This window comes from Oncorhynchus mykiss, chromosome 7 (genome assembly GCF_057628025.1).
Source record: "Oncorhynchus mykiss isolate SJ-2025 chromosome 7, ASM5762802v1, whole genome shotgun sequence".
NCBI classification, from domain to species: Eukaryota; Metazoa; Chordata; class Actinopteri; order Salmoniformes; family Salmonidae; genus Oncorhynchus; species Oncorhynchus mykiss.
The window spans coordinates 3,197,501-3,220,000 of NC_143028.1; the positions used below are offsets into that span (position 1 = coordinate 3,197,501).

General features: G+C 47.4%; 1 protein-coding gene across 14 annotated transcripts in view; it reads right to left on the reverse strand.

The window, feature by feature from the left end:
- Nucleotides 1-22,500, reverse strand: part of LOC110527298 (arf-GAP with GTPase, ANK repeat and PH domain-containing protein 1) — a 263,886-nt gene that overhangs the window by 126,947 nt on the left and 114,439 nt on the right. For 7 of the 14 annotated variants that reach the window (XM_090239782.1, XM_090239780.1, XM_090239777.1 and 4 more), the window contains exons 2-7: nucleotides 15,337-15,395; nucleotides 13,618-13,705; nucleotides 8,430-8,444; nucleotides 4,703-4,788; nucleotides 1,894-2,035; nucleotides 1,387-1,521 (exon numbers count right to left, since the gene is read on the reverse strand). In XM_090239782.1, coding sequence (XP_090095908.1) covers nucleotides 1,387-1,521; nucleotides 1,894-2,035; nucleotides 4,703-4,788; nucleotides 8,430-8,444; nucleotides 13,618-13,705; nucleotides 15,337-15,395 — 525 coding nt within the window. The remainder of the gene's footprint in view (nucleotides 1-1,386; nucleotides 1,522-1,893; nucleotides 2,036-4,702; nucleotides 4,789-8,429; nucleotides 8,445-13,617; nucleotides 13,706-15,336; nucleotides 15,396-22,500) is intronic. The other 7 variants (XM_090239781.1, XM_090239785.1, XM_090239783.1 and 4 more) reach the window with 1 other exon arrangement.

The following is a 22,500-nucleotide window of genomic DNA, read 5'->3' on the forward strand; positions in this document are numbered from 1 at the left end:
CTCTCCCTCTCAGTCCTCAACATGTGCTTTATGTATTTCTCCATGCTGGTTGAGATCATGTGACATGGCCAGCGAATGGCTGGTGCTGCTGGACTGGGCGCCGCTGTCCATAAGAGGGACCTTGTGACTCAGCCCGCTCCCCTCCCTGTATTATAAAATGTAATTGCGGTTCTCTTCGGCTAAATCGGTGAGAAGCCCATTTAATAGTTCATGGACAGATGATTAACACCAAGCAAACGGCCGTCATCAGGGTGAATGTCACCTTGTTTCCCCTCATGTCTTCATACAGGAAGGAAGGAGCTTTGGCTGCACACCGTAGAGATGTATGAATTACAGGTGGTGGGTTCAGCTGACCAGCTGTATTTATGTATGTATGTATTTGGCTGCACACCGTAGAGATGTATGAATTACAGGTGGTGGGGTCAGCTGACCAGCTGTATTTATGTATGTATGTATTTGGCTGCACACCGTAGAGATGTATGAATTACAGGTGGTGGGGTCAGCTGACCAGCTGTATTTATGTATGTATGTATTTGGCTGCACACCGTAGAGATGTATGAATTATAGGTGGTGGGGTCAGCTGACCAGCTGTATTTATGTATGTATGTATTTGGCTGCACACCGTAGAGATGTATGAATTACAGGTGGTGGGGTCAGCTGACCAGCTGTATTTATGTATGTATGTATTTGGCTGCACACCGTAGAGATGTATGAATTATAGGTGGTGGGGTCAGCTGACCAGCTGTATTTATGTATGTATGTATTTGGCTGCACACCGTAGAGATGTATGAATTACAGGTGGTGGGGTCAGCTGACCAGCTGTATTTATGTATGTATGTATGTATGTATTTGGCTGCACACCGTAGAGATGTATGAATTACAGGTGGTGGGGTCAGCTGACCAGCTGTATTTATGTATGTATGTATTTGGCTGCACACCGTAGAGATGTATGAATTATAGGTGGTGGGGTCAGCTGACCAGCTGTATTTATGTATGTATGTATTTGGCTGCACACCGTAGAGATGTATGAATTACAGGTGGTGGGGTCAGCTGACCAGCTGTATTTATGTATGTATGTATTTGGCTGCACACCGTAGAGATGTATGAATTACAGGTGGTGGGTTCAGCTGACCAGCTGTATTTTATGGCTGATAATTGCTACTCCAAATTAAACCAAATCCACAACCTGTGAGAAACATTTAATCTGCAGAAACACATTCTAAAATGTGTTTTTATTCTCATAAGTCTGTCTCCCTACTTCCTGTATCTAAGTTGTGTTGAATAAAAGATGAATCCATGAACTACAGTTGTTGTTGAGTTAGAACAGACAACTCAAAAGGTGGGTTATCTTAGTTTTCGATAACATCTCTGGTGGAGTAGTCTTACCGTCCTGGAAGACCCGTTCCACATTGAGGCCGTAGGTGGCACACGTCTCATAGTAGGTGCAGCGCTTCAGGTCATTGGACAGCTTGCGTGCTCGCGTGTCATCGATGACCCGGGGATTGGCTGAGCTGATAGCATCTACAATCACAGAAATAGTCAATCATGTGGCGCCCTCTAGTGCTGATAGAAAGGAAGTGCATGTTTTATTGCAGTAATTACAAACAGGCGTTAGGTGGCAGTGACACTCCAAGGAAGGGGTTTCACACAGCTGGAGAAAAGATGCAAGAACATGTATAGAACTATGTGTGTGTGTCTCTGCGTGCCAGTGTGTGTGTGTGTGTGTGTGTGTGTGTGTGTGTGTCTCTGCGTACCAGTGTGTGTGTGTCTCTGCATGCCAGTGTGTGTGTGTGTGTGTGTGTGTCTGCGTGCCAGTGTGTGTGTGTCTCTGCATGCCAGTGTGTGTGTGTGCCAGTGTGCGTGTGTCTCTGCGTGCCAGTGTGTGTGTCTCACCTTGCGTCCCCACCAACACCAGAGGTACCTCAGCAGTGTTTCGGTAGTTAGCCATGCGGCTGTAGTAATGGTAGACTGTCTGGAAACTGATCTCATCCTCCAGACTGAACACAAATATCACTGCATCCACCCACAGGGCAAACTGGAGAGAGACAGAGGAAGAGAGAACAGAATGATGTGAGAAAGGGGAGGGAGAGAACAGAATGATGTGAGAAAGAGGAGAGAACAGAATGATGTGAGAAAGGGGAGGGAGAGAACATAATGATGTGAGAAAAGGGGAGGGAGAGAACAGAATGATGTGAGAAAAGGGGAGGGAGAGAACAGAATGATGTGAGAAAGGGGAGGGAGAGAACAGAATGATGTGAGAAAGGGGAGGGAGAGAACAGAATGATGTGAGAAAGAGGAGAGAACAGAATGATGTGAGAAAGAGGAGAGAACAGAATGATGTGAGAAAGAGGAGAGAACAGAATGATGTGAGAAAGAGGAGAGAACAGAATGATGTGAGAAAGAGGAGAGAACAGAATGATGTGAGAAAGAGGAGAGAACAGAATGATGTGAGAAAGAGGAGAGAACAGAATGATGTGAGAAAGAGGATAACAGAATGATGTGAGAAAGAGGAGAACAGAATGATGTGAGAAAGAGGAGAGAACAGAATGATGTGAGAAAGAGGAGAGAACAGAATGATGTGAGAAAGAGGAGAGAACAGAATGATGTGAGAAAGAGGATAACAGAATGATGTGAGAAAGAGGAGAACAGAATGATGTGAGAAAGAGGAGAGAACAGAATGATGTGAGAAAGAGGAGAACAGAATGATGTGAGAAAGAGGAGAGAACAGAATGATGTGAGAAAAAGGAGAACAGAATGATGTGAGAAAGAGGAGAGAACAGAATGATGTGAGAAAGAGGAGAGAACAGAATGATGTGAGAAAGAGGAGAGAACAGAATGATGTGAGAAAGAGGAGAGAACAGAATGATGTGAGAAAGAGGAGAGAACAGAATGATGTGAGAAAGAGGAGAGAACAGAATGATGTGAGAAAGGAGAGAACAGAATGATGTGAGAAAGATGAGAGAACAGAATGATGTGAGAAAGAGGAGTGAACAGAATGATGTGAGAAAGAAACAAGGACAGTAATGTTAAAGCAAGAATCATTAGTTGCTACATCTATTTTTGGACTTCTAAATTAATGATATATATATATATGTGTGTGTGTGTGTGTGTGTATATATATATATATATATATCACATACACCCATTAATTCTTGATGAATATAAGTTGCCTCATGAGCTTAGTTCAACAGTCGTAGCCCATCAGAAACCTAAATACTAGCTTGTTTCACGGTCTATGAAGTTGAGTGATAACATTTCTCCAGCTCCGCCCCTCAGCGTTTTACCAAAACAGGGGCTACGCTTTGATAGTGTTTCCAATAAGGATTGTAGTTTTAACTGGGGTTAGTAGTTCATACTGCATGTGTGGTGAGGGCCCTCGGAGTGTGGCGTCAGGAAAATAACCTCACACTCAACGTCAACAAAACAAAGGAGATGATCGTGGACTTCAGGAAACAGCAGAGGGAGCACCCCCCTATCCACATCGACGGGACAGTAGTAGTGGTAGAAAGTTTTAATTTCCTCTGCGTATGCATCACGGACAAACTGAATTGGTCCACCCACACAGACAGCGTTCAACCTCAGGAGGCTGAAGAAATTCGGCTTGTCACCAAAAACACTCACAAACTTCTACAGATGCACAATCGAGAGCATCCTGTCGGGCTGTATCACCGCCTGGTACGGCAACTGCTCCGCCCTCAACCGTAAGGCTCTCCAGAGGGTAGTGAGGTCTGCACAACGCATCACCGGGGGCAAACTACCTGCCCTCCAGGACACCTACACCACCCGATGTCACAGGAAGGCCATAAAGATCATCAAGGACATCAACCACCCGAGCCACTGCCTGTTCACCCCGCTATCATCCAGAAGGCGAGGTCAGTACAGGTGCATCAAAGCTGGGACCGAGAGACTGAAAAAAAGCTTCTATCTCAAGGCCATCAGACTGTTAAACAGCCATCACTAACATTGAGTGGCTGCTGCCAACACACCGACTCAACTCCAGCCACTTCAATAATGGAAATTGATGTAAAAAATGTATCACTAGCCACTTTAAACAATGCCACTTAATATAATGTTTACATACCCCACATTACCCATCTCATGTGTATATGTATATACTGTACTCTATATCATCTACTGCATCTCTATGTAATACATGGATCACTAGCCACTTTAAACAATGCCACTTAATATAATGTTTACATACCCCACATTACCCATCTCATGTGTATATGTATATACTGTACTCTATATCATCTACTGCATCTCTATGTAATACATGGATCACTAGCCACTTTAAACTATGCCACTTTGTTTACATACTCATCTCATATGTATATACTGTACTCAATACCATCTACTGCATCTTGCCTATGCCGTTCTGTACCATCACTCATTCATATATTTTTATATACATATTCTTCATCCCTTTACACTTGTGTGTATAAGGTAGTAGTTGTGGAATTGTTAGGTTAGATTACCCATTGGATATTACTGTCGGAACTAGAAGCACAAGCATTTCACTACACTCGCATTAACATCTGCTAACCATGTGCATGTGACCAATAACATTTGATTTGAATAAAACTAGTTCTGGATTAAAAAGGGTGATCAACAGAGAATGTCCATTAAAGTGAAGTTTTACTCTCGGACTACATCTGTTTACAGGCAACCCTGTACATGTTAATACAGCTGTAATACCAACCTGAGCCTCTGGGGGGCCCCCTTCATCTCTGATGAGCAGTAGGTTGCTCTGTCCGTCCACCACTATCTCCTTCTTAAAACGGCCCCCTGCAGGAACAACACATAGCATGAGAGAGAGGAGAGGGACTAACATGGAGACGGATCAAATACTACATGAGTAACCACAGTATAACTAAACTCACGTAGCTTTTAGTCCAATGTCACATTTCATCTGTTGATATCTCAGCAGGATAGCTATATAGAGTTAGAGCAGCGAGAGTGAATTCAACTAACTGTGATGATGTAATAAATGCGTAGTAAAAATGTTTTGATGAGGTAATGGTAGTGAGAAGGAGACATGATCAATGGAAAGACACACACACACACACTGAGGATGTCAGCCGTCTAGGACTAGATGGTGATAATGACTACCCACAGGAGAATGAGAGGAATGCTGCTGTACAGGTAAACCACACACAGAGATGACAGCGGTGTGTGTGTGTGTGTGTGTGTGTGTCCCAGCAGGTCATTCCTCAGAAAAACATGTTTCATCTGTGAGACCTGTTAGAATGATGTTCTCTCACAATATGACCTTCAACTCTTCTCTGGCCTAGATGCTCTGAGGCTGACCTATGAACCTTGGCCTCAGATGGAAAGGTCAGAGGGTATGGGCCGTGACCAAGGGGGGGAGTGGTAAGGTACTTAAGCAGCCTTGGGGAGCCATCCTAGGGGAGCCAGCCTAGGGGAGCCATCCTAGGGGAGCCATCCTATTGGAGTGTCATGTAGCGCTATGGTCCCCAACCAGGGGTACTAAGACCTCTGGGAGTAGTGTCATGTAGCACAGCATTACTGACATCTAACGATCTGCCTGCACTGGGGGGGGGGGGAGGGAGAGAGAGAGAGAGAGAGAGAGAGAGAGAGAGAGAGAGAGAGAGAGAGAGAGAGAGAGAGAGAGAGAGAGAGAGAGAGAGAGATGAAGAGAGAGGGAGAGAGATGAAGAGAGAGGGAGAGAGATGAAGAGAGAGGGAGAGAGAGATGAAGAGAGAGGGAGAGAGAGATGGAGAGGGAGAGAGAGATGAAGAGAGAGGGAGAGAGATGAAGAGAGGGAGAGAGATGAAGAGAGGGAGAGAGATGAAGAGAGGGAGAGAGAGATGAAGAGAGGGAGAGAGAGATGAAGAGAGGGAGAGAGAGATGAAGAGAGGGAGAGAGATGAAGAGAGGGAGAGAGATGAAGAGAGAGGGAGACGAAAAGAGAGGGGGACGAAGAGAGAGGGGGACGAGAGGGAGAGAGATGGAGAGATGAAGGGAGAGGGAGATGAAGAGAGAGAGATGAAGAGAGAGGGAGATGAAGAGAGAGGGAGATGAAGAGAGAGAGAGATGAAGAAAGAGAGAGAGAGATGAAGAGAGAGAGAGAGATGAAGAGAGAGGGAGATGAAGAGAGAGAGAGATGAAGAGAGAGAGAGATGAAGAGAGAGAGAGAGATGAAGAGAGAGAGAGAGAGATGAAGAGAGAGAGAGAGATGAAGAGAGAGGGAGATGAAGAGAGAGAGAGATGAAGAGAGAGAGAGAGAGATGAAGAGAGAGAGAGAGATGAAGAGAGAGGGAGATGTAGAGAGATGAAGAGAGAGAGATGAAGAGGGGGAGATGTAGAGAGATAAGGGGGCCAGGCCCGGGACAGACTGAACACACTGTGCAGAATGTGTCGCACACTGAGACCTAACCTTGGAGTCAGACCCTGTCTGACTCCCTCGACCCACAGGGGGACAACAACACGGGGTTTTACTCCCTGGTTAAAGAGACTGACCATCAGTCTAGCACCCCGTAAAGTAGAAACACCAACACACTGTAGAGTGGCTGTCTCCTACAGCAAGACATTGCATCCCCAAGTTATAGGGAACTTAGTGTGCATGGCATGAAGAGCACTTTTACACACAAAAAATGTTTAAAAATAAAGTGATAAGCAACCTGTCAACTTCCACAGCGTTTAACTGTCAACAATACCATCTAATACAGCTCAGGTCTTAAGTGTGTGAGCTGCTGCTAACCAGATCTGTGGTGTTTGGGGGTTGGAATGTGAGCCAGGCCAGGCAGGGAACCCATAATGACATGGTTAACTGGCTGTGTGTGTGTGTGTGTGTGTCAGGGGAACAGGAAGAGGCTAGGCCATGGGTCAGTCAGTCAGCCAGCACCACACAGCAGCAGCTTTCCCCAAAGTCTTTTTCCAGCTCTTTTTCCAGCTGCGGGGTTCTGGAAGGAAGCCCACTCCAATCTGCTCAGGGGGGAGATTGGCGAAGGGCTGGGTGGGGCATGGGGGAGGAAAGAGGTGGCGGGGGCACAGTCCGGTTATAGACTGAATCATGGTGGGTATTTAGAGCGCTCTGGCGAGGACCTCTTGAAGAGGGAGGGCCTCTCTGCTCTCCAAGCAGCTCCAAGTGGAGTCCATCCATGCAGGAAAAATAAGAAAATGTGTGGAAAATCCCTAATAATAAATATGCATATACACCAAAATACACACACCCTCATATTTGTATGCAGAGAAAATCCTCATTTTATATATATTTTTCATTTATTTAAACTTTGTTTAACTAGGCAGGTCAGTGAAGAACAAATTCTTATTTTTAATGACAGCCTACAGGGGAACAGTGGGTTAACTGCCTTGTTCAGGGACAGAAAGACTGATTTTTACCTTGTTGCTAGATGGAATCCCCGAGCTGGCATTTCGGTTACTGGCCCAACACTCTAACCACTAGGTTACCTGCTGGTTACTAGTCCAACGCTCTAACCACTAGGCTACCTGCTGGTTACTAGTCCAACGCTCTAACCACTAGGCTGGTTAATGGCCCAACGCTCTAACCACTAGGCTACCTGCTGGTTAATGGCCCAACGCACTAACCACTAGGCTACCTGCTGGTTAATGGCCCAACGCTCTAACCACTAGGCTACCTGCCGTTCCAACACTCTAACCACTAGGCTACCTGCTGGTTACTAGTCCAACGCTCTAACCACTAGGCTACCTGCTTGTTAATGGCCCAACGTTCTAACCACTAGGCTGGTTAATGGCCCAACGCACTAACCACTAGGCTGGTTAATGGCCCAACGCACTAACCACTAGGCTGGTTAATGGCCCAACGCACTAACCACTAGGCTACCTGCTGGTTAATGGCCCAACGCTCTAACCACTAGGCTACCTGCCGTTCCAACACTCTAACCACTAGGCTACCTGCTGGTTACTAGTCCAACGCTCTAACCACTAGGCTACCTGCCGCCCCAACACTCTAACCACTAGGCTACCTGCTGGTGCAGCTTTGTGGCTTGGCTCTCTGCTGAGTCAGCTGCTCAGTGTGTGTGTAATGTGTGTGTGTAATGTGTGTGTGTGTGTGTGTGACAGAGAAGGGGTGAGTTGTGGCTCCACAAATGAAACAACAGACACAGTGACAGAGTGAAAAGGAGAGGGTTAGCTACGTGAAGCTACAAGCTAAATGTTAGCACAGCAGCAACTTGATCAGCCTCAGGTTCATCATCTAGCTGCTCGCTTGACTGTCACACTAGATCGTCTAAGTGGGAAATACCTGGCTTGTGGCCATTCAGAGTAGCACTTTAGCTACAGAATGCATTGTTGTGGTGATATCTGGAATGATTATGGGCAACCTGACCTATTATCAAGCTGCTACTGTGAAATGGTAAGACCCAAGAGCAGAGAGGAAAACATTCCACAAGGGCCACAGACAGAATGAGAGAAGAGGATAGTTACCTGCATCCACGTCAGCTAGTTACAAATGCAGACAAGAACAAAGAGAGGAAATAAAAGCAAATCCAAGGTGCAGACAAGTTATATTCTCAGTTCAAATTAAACACACACAGAGACAGACAGAGAGACAGAGACAGAGACAGAGACAGAGACAGACAGACAGACAGACACCCTAGGTCAGAGAGTCTAGAGAGAAGACCAAGCGTCCCAGGTTGAGTGTACAGCCTAGAGCTGTGAGAGGAGAGGGGGTAGGGAGAGTGCAGTGGGGTTATCACATAGAATGTCACAATCGCACATCACCCCTGGCCAGTCAGTGGGTGGTAGAAGAGCAGGTCTTTAAACAGATCCTAGTAGCTATAAGCACATCTGACGCTGTCTGATGTCACATGACCTACCATAACCTCACACACAACTATCCTGCATTATGCTATCTACATTGGGCCCTTACGTTGTGTTAACATGGCAGCCAGCACGTTGTGGTGACGTTGTGAGAACGTTGTGACAAGAGCCAGGTGTGTTTGGGTCGGTGTTCTATAACCTTTCATAATGTGTCCATTCATACGCTGTGTGTCTGAGAGGACCTGAGAGAGACCACCACAGCAGTCAGTACTGGCTGCCATTCCCTCTGCAGACTCCAGTCTACACACTAAGAATAGGCCTGGTTGGCGGCTCTGTGTGGTTAGGTGGTTACTAGGTCGTGGGAGCAACTACAGCAGCCTACAACTCAATCAATTTCGAGGAGAATTGGGGACCGTCTTTGGAGCATCCATTTTTAGATAGGTGGTTAAGACAGCGCGTGTGATCAAGCAGGGATTTTCTATTTTTGTTGGGCCATTGGTCATGGAACAACTATATCAAAGAGACAGAGTTCTTTTGGGTGGAAACACTTCCTAGATGGGCGGCGGTGCCAAGAATTTGCCTGGATCAAAGACCGAAGGCTTGTCGTTTTAACTTCGCTAAAACACATTCTGCCTTCAAATGCTGGATTGTGTTTCTCTTGGCAGCTGACTGTTATAATCAAGAGGCAAAGAAGCGAAAAACACCCGTTGAGTTGTTGACATTTTTCTTTTTGGATATTCCCTAGCCTGCCACCGGCACGCACAGACTCAAGCCAGCAGCTATGAAGAGTGACTTTTTGGATATTCCCTAGCCTGCCACCGGCACGCACAGACTCAAGCCAGCAGCTATGAAGAGTGACTTTTTGGATATTCCCTAGCCTGCCACCGGCACGCACAGACTCAAGCCAGCAGCTATGAAGAGTGACTTTTTGGATATTCCCTAGCCTGCCACCGGCATGCACAGACTCAAGCCAGCAGCTATGAAGAGTGACTTTTTGGATATTCCCTAGCCTGCCACCGGCATGCACAGACTCAAGCCAGCAGCTACGAAGAGTGACTTTTTGGATATTCCCTAGCCTGCCACCGGCATGCACAGACTCAAGCCAGCAGCTACGAAGAGTGACTTTTTGGATATTCCCTAGCCTGCCACCGGCATGCACAGACTCAAGCCAGCAGCTATGAAGAGTGACTTTTTGGATATTCCCTAGCCTGCCACCGGCATGCACAGACTCAAGCCAGCAGCTATGAAGAGTGACTTTTTGGATATTCCCTAGCCTGCCACCGGCATGCACAGACTCAAGCCAGCAGCTATGAAGAGTGACTTTTTGGATATTCCCTAGCCTGCCACCGGCATGCACAGACTCAAGCCAGCAGCTATGAAGAGTGACTGACAGACAAATACAGTGGGACACACAGATCATCCTTCAGTTTTACTCCTGCATTTAAATGTTAAACCTTCCAATAGGTGTCTCAATATTTACTAGGCTATTCCCCTATAAGACTATCTAAACCCATCTACAGGGCGGCAGGTAGGCTAGCAGTTAAGACCATCGGGCCAGTAACCGAAAGGTTGCCGTTTCAAATCCCTGAGCCGACTAGGTTTCAAATCCCTGAGCCGACTAGGTTTCAAATCCCTGAGCCGACTAGGTTTCAAATCCCTGAGCCGACTAGGTTTCAAATCCCTGAGCCGACTAGGTTTCAAATCCCTGAGCCGACTAGGTTTCAAATCCCTGAGCCGACTAGGTTTCAAATCCCTGAGCCGACTAGGTTTCAAATCCCTGAGCCGACTAGGTTTCAAATCCCTGAGCCGACTAGGTTTCAAATCCCTGAGCCGACTAGGTTTCAAATCCCTGAGCCGACTAGGTTTCAAATCCCTGAGCCGACTAGGTTTCAAATCCCTGAGCCGACTAGGTTTCAAAAATATGTCAATATGCCCTTGAGCAAGGCACTTAAAGGAACAATTGGGGTTAAGTCTCTCTGGATAAGAGAGACTGCTAAATGACTAAAATGTCAAATGTACATTTATGAGGCAACGTTTTCCACACAGAGTGTTGAAATATTAACATGCTGAGGTCTCTGAAAGTAGAGCGTAGAGAGGGCTGTGGGCGAGCAGAGCTGGCAGGGTGCCTCCTCTAAGCTTCAATAATGGATGCAGAGTATGGCTGTCTCCCCAGGGCCTGGACCGAACTGATGATGCTAACACGCTAACGCTACATGAAGGGCTGCATCTCAATAGTGTCTGGTGACTTCCTCTCCCAATCTCCTTTCCTTCATCTGCATTGATATGAAGCCACAGGAGAACTGAAAGCAATAGGACAGATGAGCGATGACTGCCATGTATCTGACTGGTACTTGTCCACTTCTTTTAGACTACTGCAGCTGAACAAGAGGAGAGGAGATGATTAAAGGAGGACACTGGACTATTGAGACGCAGCCTGGAGTGGAGGAGAGGACACTGGACTATTGAGACGCAGTCTGGTGTGGAGGAGAGGACACTGGACTATTGAGATGCAGCCTGGAGTGGACGAGAGGACACTGGACTATTGAGATGCAGCCTGGAGTGGAGGAGAGGACACTGGACTATTGAGATGCAGCCTGGAGTGGAGGAGAGGACACTGGACTATTGAGATGCAGCCTGGAGTGGAGGAGAGGACACTGGACTATTGAGACGCAGCCTGGTGTGGAGGAGAGGACACTGGACTATTGAGATGCAGCCTGGAGTGGAGGAGAGGACACTGGACTATTGAGATGCAGAGTGGAGGAGAGGACACTGGACTATTGAGATGCAGTCTGGTGTGGAGGAGAGGACACTGGACTATTGAGATGCAGCCTGGAGTGGAGGAGAGGACACTGGACTATTGAGATGCAGTCTGGTGTGGAGGAGAGGACACTGGACTATTGAGACGCAGCCTGGAGTGGAGGAGAGGACACTGGACTATTGAGATGCAGCCTGGAGTGGAGGAGAGGACACTGGACTATTGAGACGCAGCCTGGTGTGGAGGAGAGGACACTGGACTATTGAGACGCAGCCTGGAGTGGAGGAGAGGACACTGGACTATTGAGACGCAGCCTGGAGTGGAGGAGAGGAGCCCCTCAGGCTTAGCTTGAGGAGAGGTAACAGGGAGAGAACACTAGCTTCAGGACTAACATACTGCTCTCTCCAGCTCCTTGTAGCTGGGCAGTTGGGTTAAGCAGGCGGTGTAGTTAAAACCTCTTGAAGCTAGGGGGCACTATTTTTATGTTTGGAAAAATAACGTTCCCAAAGTAAACAGCCTATTTCTCATGACCAGATGCTAGAATTTGCATATAATTGACAGATTAGGATAGAAAACACTAAAGTTTCCAAAACTGTCAAAATATTGTCTGTGGGTATAACAGAACTGATATTGAAGGCGAAAGCCTGAGGATAATCCAATCAGGAAGAGCCTCTTATTTTGTGTTATTCTGTGTTCCTATGCGTGCCTGTCCTCCATTTAAAGGGATATCAACCAGATTCCTTTTTCTGTGGCTTCCCTAAGGTGTCAACAGTCTTTAGACATAGTTTCAGGCTTTCATTTTGAAAAATTAGCGTGAAGGATCACATTGCGTAAGTGGAGAGGTGGGGGCTCTCAGAGTGAGTTGGTGCACAATTGAGTAAACCGGCCATTGTTCCTCCCGCTGTTATGGAAAAAAGCTACACACTCGGTTGATATATTATATATATTATATATATTTTAAAAACTACCTGAGGAATGATTATAAAAAATGTTTGACATGTTTCTGTGGACATTATGAAGACTATTTGGAATTTCCGTCTGCGTTGTCGTGACCGCTCTTTCCTGTGGATTTCTGAATATAACGCCACAAACAAATGTCAGTATTTTGGGTATAAAAATAATCTTTATGGAACAAAAGGAACATTTGCTGTGTAACTGGGAGTCTCGTGAGTGAAAACATCCGAAGATCAAAGGTAAACGGTTAATTTGATTGCTTTTCTGATTTTCGTGACCAAGCTTCATGATGCTAAGTGTACATAATGCTATGCTAGGCTATCGATAAACTTACACAAACGCTTGGATTGCTTTCGCTGTAAAGCATAATTTCAAAATCTGAGACGACAGGGTGATTTACAAAAGGCTAAGCTGTGTTTCAAAATATTGCACTTGTGATTTCATGAATATGAATATTTTCTAGTAATATTATTTGACTATTGCGCTATGCTATTCAGCGGTTGCAGACGGAGATGATCCCGCTACAGGGATTGGTAGCGTCAGGAAGTTTTAAGCATGAGCACGGCACCCTGGTTAATTTATTAAGGCTTTCTAAGAAGCTTTACCCTACCCAACCACACCGCTATCGACTGACAGACATGATATGCATCTGAAATGGCACCCTATTCCCTATATATAGTGCCCTAAAACAAAGTAGTGAAAAGGGTGCCATTTCAGAGTCCTCCACTGACAGGTACAGACACACATCGGTACAGACACGCACACTGGTAGAGACACGCACACTGGTAGAGACACGCACACTGGTACAGACACGCACACTGGTAGAGACACGCACACTGGTACAGACACGCACACTGGTACAGACACGCACACTGGTACAGACACGCACACTGGTACAGACACGCACACTGGTACAGACACACACACTGGTACAGACACAAACACTGGTACAGACACAAACACTGGTACAGACACACACACTGGTACAGACACACACACTGGTACAGACACACACACTGGTACAGACACACACACTGGTACAGACACACACACTGGTACAGACACACACACTGGTACAGACACACACACTGGTACAGACACAAACACAGACGTGGTGAGCAGCAGAGAGCACCCTGGTCTTACCTTCTGGAGATTCCTCCTGGACGTATGTTCCTGTCAGGTACCTGTGAACCAGCGCAGACTTCCCACTGGCCAGGTTACCCACAATGCCCTGGGGGAGGAAGAAGAACAGGGAAGTGAGGCTGTTTCCTGGTTTTGCATATCTTCTACTTTGGCTTGTAATAATCAGAATGGTTGTGCTGCAGTGGATAAAGCTGAGAAGATCTTCAGAGGAAGACTGCCTCAGATGCCTACATGAATATAGAGGAAGACTGCCTCAGATGCCTACATGAATATAGAGGAAGACTGCCTCAGATGCCTACATGAATATAGAGAATATGGAATATAGAGGAAGACTGCCTCAGATGCATACATGAATATAGAGAATATGGAATATAGAGGAAGACTGCCTCAGATGCATACATGAATATAGAGAATATGGAATATAGAGGAAGACTGCCTCAGATGCATACATGAATATAGAGAATATGGAATATAGAGGAAGACTGCCTCAGATGCCTACATGAATATAGAGAATATGGAATATAGAGGAAGACTGCCTCAGATGCATACATGAATATAGAGAATATGGAATATAGAGGAAGACTGCCTCAGATGCATACATGAATATAGAGAATATGGAATATAGAGGAAGACTGCCTCAGATGCATACATGAATATAGAGAATATGGAATATAGAGGAAGACTGCCTCAGATGCCTACATGAATATAGAGAATATGGAATATAGAGGAAGACTGCCTCAGATGCATACATGAATATAGAGAATATGGAATATAGAGGAAGACTGCCTCAGATGCATACATGAATATAGAGAATATGGAATATAGAGGAAGACTGCCTCAGATGCATACATGAATATAGAGAATATGGAATATAGAGGAAGACTGCCTCAGATGCATACATGAATATAGAGAATATGGAATATAGAGGATGACTGCCTCAGATGCATACATGAATATAGAGAATATGGAATATAGAGGAAGACTGCCTCAGATGCATACATGAATATAGAGAATATGGAATATAGAGGAAGACTGCCTCAGATGCCTACATGAATATAGAGAATATGGAATATAGAGGAAGACTGCCTCAGATGCCTACATGAATATAGAGAATATGGAATATAGAGGAAGACTGCCTCAGATGCCTACATGAATATAGAGAATATGGAATATAGAGGAAGACTGCCTCAGATGCCTACATGAATATAGAGAAAATGGAATATAGAGGAAGACTGCCTCAGATGCATACATGAATATAGAGAAAATGGAATATAGAGGAAGACTGCCTCAGATGCCTACATGAATATAGAGAATATGGAATATAGAGGAAGACTGCCTCAGATGCATACATGAATATAGAGAATATGGAATATAGAGGAAGACTGCCTCAGATGCCTACATGAATATAGAGAATATGGAATATAGAGGAAGACTGCCTCAGATGCCTACATGAATATAGAGAATATGGAATATAGAGGAAGACTGCCTCAGATGCCTACATGAATATAGAGAATATGGAATATAGAGGAAGACTGCCTCAGATGCATACATGAATATAGAGAATATGGAATATAGAGGAAGACTGCCTCAGATGCATACATGAATATAGAGAATATGGAATATAGAGGAAGGCAATTCTATTCTGTTTCAAGTTTTGACCTCATTCCTAGTCTGTGTACATGTACGTCCAGGAGAAGACTCACTGGATTTCAGACTCACCACTTTGAGTTCTGGTACCGATCGGCTCAGGGTCCACTCCTGGCTGTTCACAAAGGCGTCTGCAACAAAGAGAGAGAAGCCTGTCAATCAACGGCACACACACAAGACCCAGATAACATCAGAGGTCTGACAAGCTGTAATACATGTCCTCCAGACGTCACGGCAACAAGGGTTCCAATCTGTTCCTGCCCAGTAGTCACCCACTAACAGGGAGGAAAGAGACAGACAAACGAGAAGAAAGGGGGAGGATGAGGAGACGAGTAGGAGAGACTTCGGGGAGGATAGGAGCGTAACATGAAAGATGACAGCTGAGTGACAGCTAGGATAGCTGCATCCTCTCAGAGATACTTCCTGTCTGGTCTGAATGGATGTCTTCAGTAGAGCATATCAGCTGTACATACACACGGAACAGCAAGTCAACAAGACCGATGATACACTACACTGAACAACTACTATTACTACCAGCTGTAACAGTACAAATTTAGACCGTCCCCTCGCCCATACCCGGGCGCGAACTAGGGACCTTCTGCACACATCAACAGTCACCCTCGAAGCATCGTTACCCATCGCTCCACAAAAGCCGCGGCCCTTGCAGAGCAAGGGGAACTACTACTTCAAGGTCTCAGAGCAAGTGACGTCACTGATTGAAACGCTATTTAGCGCCCACGCTAACTAAGCTAGCCGTTTCACATCCGTTACACTCACCCCCCTTTTGACCTTCCTCCTCTTTTTCCGCAGCAACCAGTAATCCGGGTCAACAGCATCAATGTAACAGTACAAATTTTAAACCGTCCCCTCGCCCATACCCGGGCGCGAACTAGGGACCTTCTGCACACATCAACAGTCACCCTCGAAGCATCGTTACCCATCGCGCCACAAAAGCCGCGGCCCTTGCAGAGCAAGGGGAACTACTACTTCAAGGTCTCAGAGCAAGTGACGTCACTGATTGAAACGCTATTTAGCGCCCACGCTAACTAAGCTAGCCGTTTCACATCCGTTACACAGCTATACCACGAATCCTGAAGAATACTGCCCATAGTAGGTGTGTGTGGTATTGGCTGACATGCTACTGGCTAGGTGTAATATCTCCCTGGCTGTGAGGCTACTGGCTAGGTGTAATATCTCCCTGGCTGTGAGGCTACTGGCTAGGTGTAATATCTCCCTGGCTGTGAGGCTACTGGCTAGGTGTAATATCTCCCTGGCTGTGAGGCTACTGGCTAGGTGTAATATCTCCCTGGCTGTGAGGATACTGGCTAGGTGTAATATCTCCCTGGCTGTGAGGATACTGGCTAGGTGTAATATCTCCCTGGCCGTGAGGCTACTGGCTAGGTGTAATATCTCCCTGGCTGTGAGGCTACTGGCTAGGTGTAATATCTCCCTGGCTGTGAGGCTACTGGCTAGGTGTAATATCTCCCTGGCTGTGAGGCTACTGGCTAGGTGTAATATCTCCCTGGCTGTGAGGCTACTGGCTAGGTGTAATATCTCCCTGGCTGTGAGGCTACTGGCTAGGTGTAATATCTCCCTGGCTGTGAGGCTACTGGTTAGGTGTAATATCTCCCTGGCTGTGAGGCTACTGGCTAGGTGTAATATCTCCCTGGCTGTGAGGCTACTGGCTAGGTGTAATATCTCCCTGGCTGTGAGGCTACTGGCTAGGTGTAATATCTCCCTGGCTGTGAGGCTACTGGCTAGGTGTAATATCTCCCTGGCTGTGAGGATACTGGCTAGGTGTAATATCTCCCTGGCTGTGAGGATACTGGCTAGGTGTAATATCTCCCTGGTTGTGAGGCTACTGGCTAGGTGTAATATCTCCCTGGCTGTGAGGCTACTGGCTAGGTGTAATATCTCCCTGACCGTGAGGCTACTGGCTAGGTGTAATATCTCCCTGGCTGTGAGGCTACTGGCTAGGTGTAATATCTCCCTGGCTGTGAGGCTACTGGCTAGGTGTAATATCTCCCTGACCGTGAGGCTACTGGCTAGGTGTAATATCTCCCTGGCTGTGAGGCTACTGGCTAGGTGTAATATCTCCCTGGCTGTAAGGCTACTGGCTAGGTGTAATATCTCCCTGGCTGTGAGGCTACTGGCTAGGTGTAATATCTCCCTGGCTGTGAGGATACTGGCTAGGTGTAATATCTCCCTGGCTGTGAGGATACTGGCTAGGTGTAATATCTCCCTGGTTGTGAGGCTACTGGCTAGGTGTAATATCTCCCTGGTTGTGAGGATACTGGCTAGGTGTAATATCTCCCTGGTTGTGAGGCTACTGGCTAGGTGTAATATCTCCCTGGTTGTGAGGCTACTGGCTAGGTGTAATATCTCCCTGGCTGTGAGGATACTGGCTAGGTGTAATATCTCCCTGGCTGTGAGGATACTGGCTAGGTGTAATATCTCCCTGGTTGTGAGGCTACTGGCTAGGTGTAATATCTCCCTGGCTGTGAGGATACTGGCTAGGTGTAATATCTCCCTGGCTGTGAGGCCCATTAGCCTGACTGGGCCCAGGTCGTATTATCCATCAGAGGCCCAGCATGGCTGCCAAACAAAAGCAGCAGGCCCGCGGTGGAGCCGGTCACACTCTTAATGTTTAATATCACACCAGCTGCTCTGCGACTGGCTCTATTGGAGCCACTGAGCTCCAAATTGGCTCACTGTTGTGGCGCTGGCAGGGCCATTCTCTGGCTACACACGGGTAATGCCAGAATAGATCTTTCAGGAGGAACCAGGCTAACCAAAGCCCCAATCAGAGGGGATGTGGGCGTGGCTTAGACCCATAGAGGTGAGAGGGTTAGGGGGTGGAGCTAGTCATTACATATAAGGCATTCTGATGCCAACTGTCCTTACGCCACACCCGTTTCCTTGTCTGTTATTAAGGCTAGTGGACTAACAGGAGATGTGGCCTCTACTCTGATTCGTTCTGTCGGTCCTGTGTACATTCCTCCACTTCACCCTCTGCTGTTTATGAGACAGAGATTAGACCTGGCAGGATGGATGGAAGGTTAAGTGAGGTCAGTGTGTGGGCCAGTTTATTTAACTGTAGGTTACAGCTGTGTGAGGAGGTTGAGTTGAGAGACTGTAATGTGAATGTGTTTGGAATCTGTTGACTTGACTGTAATAATGGGTGGTGCATGTGTGAGTGACTGCTAAATGAGCGTGGGTGAAACAGTGTATTGTCGTCTATAATTGCAGTGTGCTGTGTACAGTTTGTGTGTGTAGTAATGCGTGGGGGGAATAAACTGCCATCCCTCTGCCACTTCAATCACTCCCCTCATTTCCCAAGACCTCCTAGCCTCTCCTCCTCCTCCTCACTGGTTGTTACAGCAGATACTGTAGAACACTCAACACAGCACACACACCTAACACAGTAACGGTCACACACACACCTAACTAGTACTGGTCACACACACACACACACACACACACACACCTAACTAGTAACGGTCACACACACACACACACACACCTAACTAGTAACGGTCACACACACACACACCTAACTAGTAACGGTCACACACACACACACACACACACACACACCTAACTAGTAACGGTCACACACACACCTAACTAGTAACGGTCACACACACACACACACACACACACACACCTAACTAGTAACGGTCACACACACACACACCTAACTAGTAACGGTCACACACACACACACACACCTAACTAGTAACAGTCACACACACACACCTAACTAGTAACGGTCACACACACACACACACACCTAACTAGTAACGGTCACACACACACCTAACTAGTAACGGTCACACACACACCTAACTAGTAACGGTCACACACACACACACCTAACTAGTAACGGTCACACACACACACACACCTAACTAGTAACGGTCACACACACCTAACTAGTAACGGTCACACACACCTAACTAGTAACGGTCACACACACACACACACACACACACACACACACCTAACTAGTAACGGTCACACACACACACCTAACTAGTAACGGTCACACACACACACACCTAACTAGTAACGGTCACACACACACACACACCTAACTAGTAACGGTCACACACACACACCTAACTAGTAACAGTCACACACACAATTCACTGCTGGTTACTGGCGTGTGTGTGGTCAGTTTTATCAGGGCCATCCAGTCACTCACCACAGTGTTACCCTGGAGGGAGCTGACACAGGTCATTCTAGAAAAGGACTCTCTGTTCATGCTTGTTATAATCCCACACAACACAGTGCTGTTCTAATAGAAGGCCATTTAGCAGACACTATTATCCAGAGAGACTTGGTCCAGAGAGACTTGGTCCAGAGAGACTTGGTCCAGAGAGACTTGGTCCAGAGAGACTTGGTCCAGAGAGACTTGGTCCAGAGAGACTTGGTCCAGAGAGACTTATCCAGAGAGACTTGGTCCAGAGAGACTTGTTCCAGAGAGACTTGGTCCAGAGAGACTTGGTTCAGAGAGACTTGGTCCAGAGAGACTTGGTCCAGAGAGACTTGGTCCAGAGAGACTTGGTCCAGAGAGACTTGGTCCAGAGAGACTTGGTCCAGAGAGACTTGGTCCAGAGAGACTTGGTCATGCATGCATACATTTTCACGTATGGGTGGCCCCAGCGGGAAACGAACCCATGACCCTTGGCATTGCAGGCTCTACCAACTGTGCCACACACACCATTCAGCCGTTCCCTTTCTCCAGACACCCCCGTGTGTTATCTTGCTGGGAAAGTAGGTCACAGACCCCACCATCAGACAGGACTGAGGACCACAAACAACCCTGTTCCATTTAGGCCTCCATTTGGACCAGTGTTAGCTTTACTAATTCATCAGGGACAATCTGTGTCAGGCAGACACTACACCACAGGCAGACACTACACTACACTACACTACACTACAGGCATACACTACACTACACTACACTACAGGCAGACACTACGCTACACTACAGGCAGACACTACACTACACTACAGGCAGACACTACACTACACTACAGGCAGACACGACACTACAGGCATACACTACACTACACTACAGGCAGACACTACAGGCAGACACGACACTACACTACACTACAGGCAGACACGACACTACACTACAGGCAGACACGACACTACACTACACTACACTACAGGCATACACTACACTACAGGCATACACTACACTACACTACAGGCAGACACTACGCTACACTACAGGCAGACACTACACTACACTACAGGCAGACACTACACTACAGGCAGACACTACAGACACTACAGACAGACACTACACTACACTACACTACAGGCAGGCAGACACTACACTACAGGCAGACAGACACTACACTACACTACAGGCAGACACGACACTACAGGCAGACAGTCACTACACTACAGGCAGACACGACACTACACTACAGGCAGACACGACACTACAGGCAGGCAGTCACTACACTACAGGCAGACAGACACTGCACTACGGGCAGACAGTCACTGCACTACGGGCAGACACGACACTACAGGCAGACACGACATTACAGGCAGACACGACACTACAGGCAGACACGACACTACAGGCAGACACGACACGACAGGCAGACACGACACGACAGGCAGACACGACAGGCAGACACGACACGACAGGCAGACACGACACGACACTACAGGCAGACACGACAGGCAGACGACACTACAGGCAGACACGACAGGCAGACACTACAGGCAGACACGACAGGCAGACACGACAGGCAGACACGACAGGCAGACACGACACTACACTACAGGCAGCCACGACACTACACTACAGGCAGACACGACACTACACTACAGGCAGACACGACACTACACTACAGGCAGACACGACACGACACTACAGGCAGACACGACACTACAGGCAGACACGACACTACAGGCAGACACGACAGGCAGACACGACACGACAGGCAGACACGACACGACAGGCAGACACGACACGACACTACAGGCAGACACGACACGACAGGCAGACACGACACGACAGGCAGACACGACACTACAGGCAGACACGACACGACAGGCAGACACGACACTACAGGCAGACACGACACGACAGGCAGACACGACACGACAGGCAGACACGACACTACAGGCAGACACGACACTACACTACGGGCAGACAGACACTGCACTACGGGCAGACAGTCACTGCACTACGGGCAGACACGACACTACAGGCAGACACGACACGACAGGCAGACACGACACTACAGGCAGACACGACACGACAGGCAGACACGACACTACAGGCAGACACGACACTACAGGCAGACACGACACGACAGGCAGACACGACACGGCACTACAGGCAGACACGACAGGCAGACACGACACTACAGGCAGACACGACACGACAGGCAGACACTACAGGCAGACACGACACGACAGACAGACACGACACTACACTACAGGCAGACACGACACTACACTACAGGCCGACACGACACTACACTACAGGCAGACACGACACTACACTACAGGCAGACACGACACTACACTACAGGCAGACACGACACTACACTACACGACAGGCAGACACGACACTACAGGCAGACACGACAGGCAGACACGACACTACAGGCAGACACGACACTACAGGCAGACACGACACGACACGACAGGCAGACACGACACGACAGGCAGACACGACACGACAGGCAGACACGACACGACAGGCAGACACGACACGACACTACAGGCAGACACGACACTACAGGCAGACACGACACTACAGGCAGACACTACACTAGTCACTACACTACAGGCAGACAGTCACTACACTACAGGCAGACAGTTACTACACTACACTACACTACAGGCAGACAGTTACTACACTACACTACAGGCAGACAGTCACTACACTACAGGCAGACAGTCACTACACTACAGGCAGACAATCACTACAGTACAGGCAGACACTACGCTAGTCACTACACTACAGGCAGACAGTCACTACACTACACTACAGGCAGACATTACACTACAGGCAGACAGTCACTACACTACACTACACTACAGGCAGACAGTCACTACAGTACACTACAGGCAGACAGTCACTACAGTACACTACAGGCAGACAGTCACTACACTACATGACAGGCAGACACGACACTACAGGCAGACACGACACGACAGGCAGACACGACACGACAGGCAGACACGACACGACAG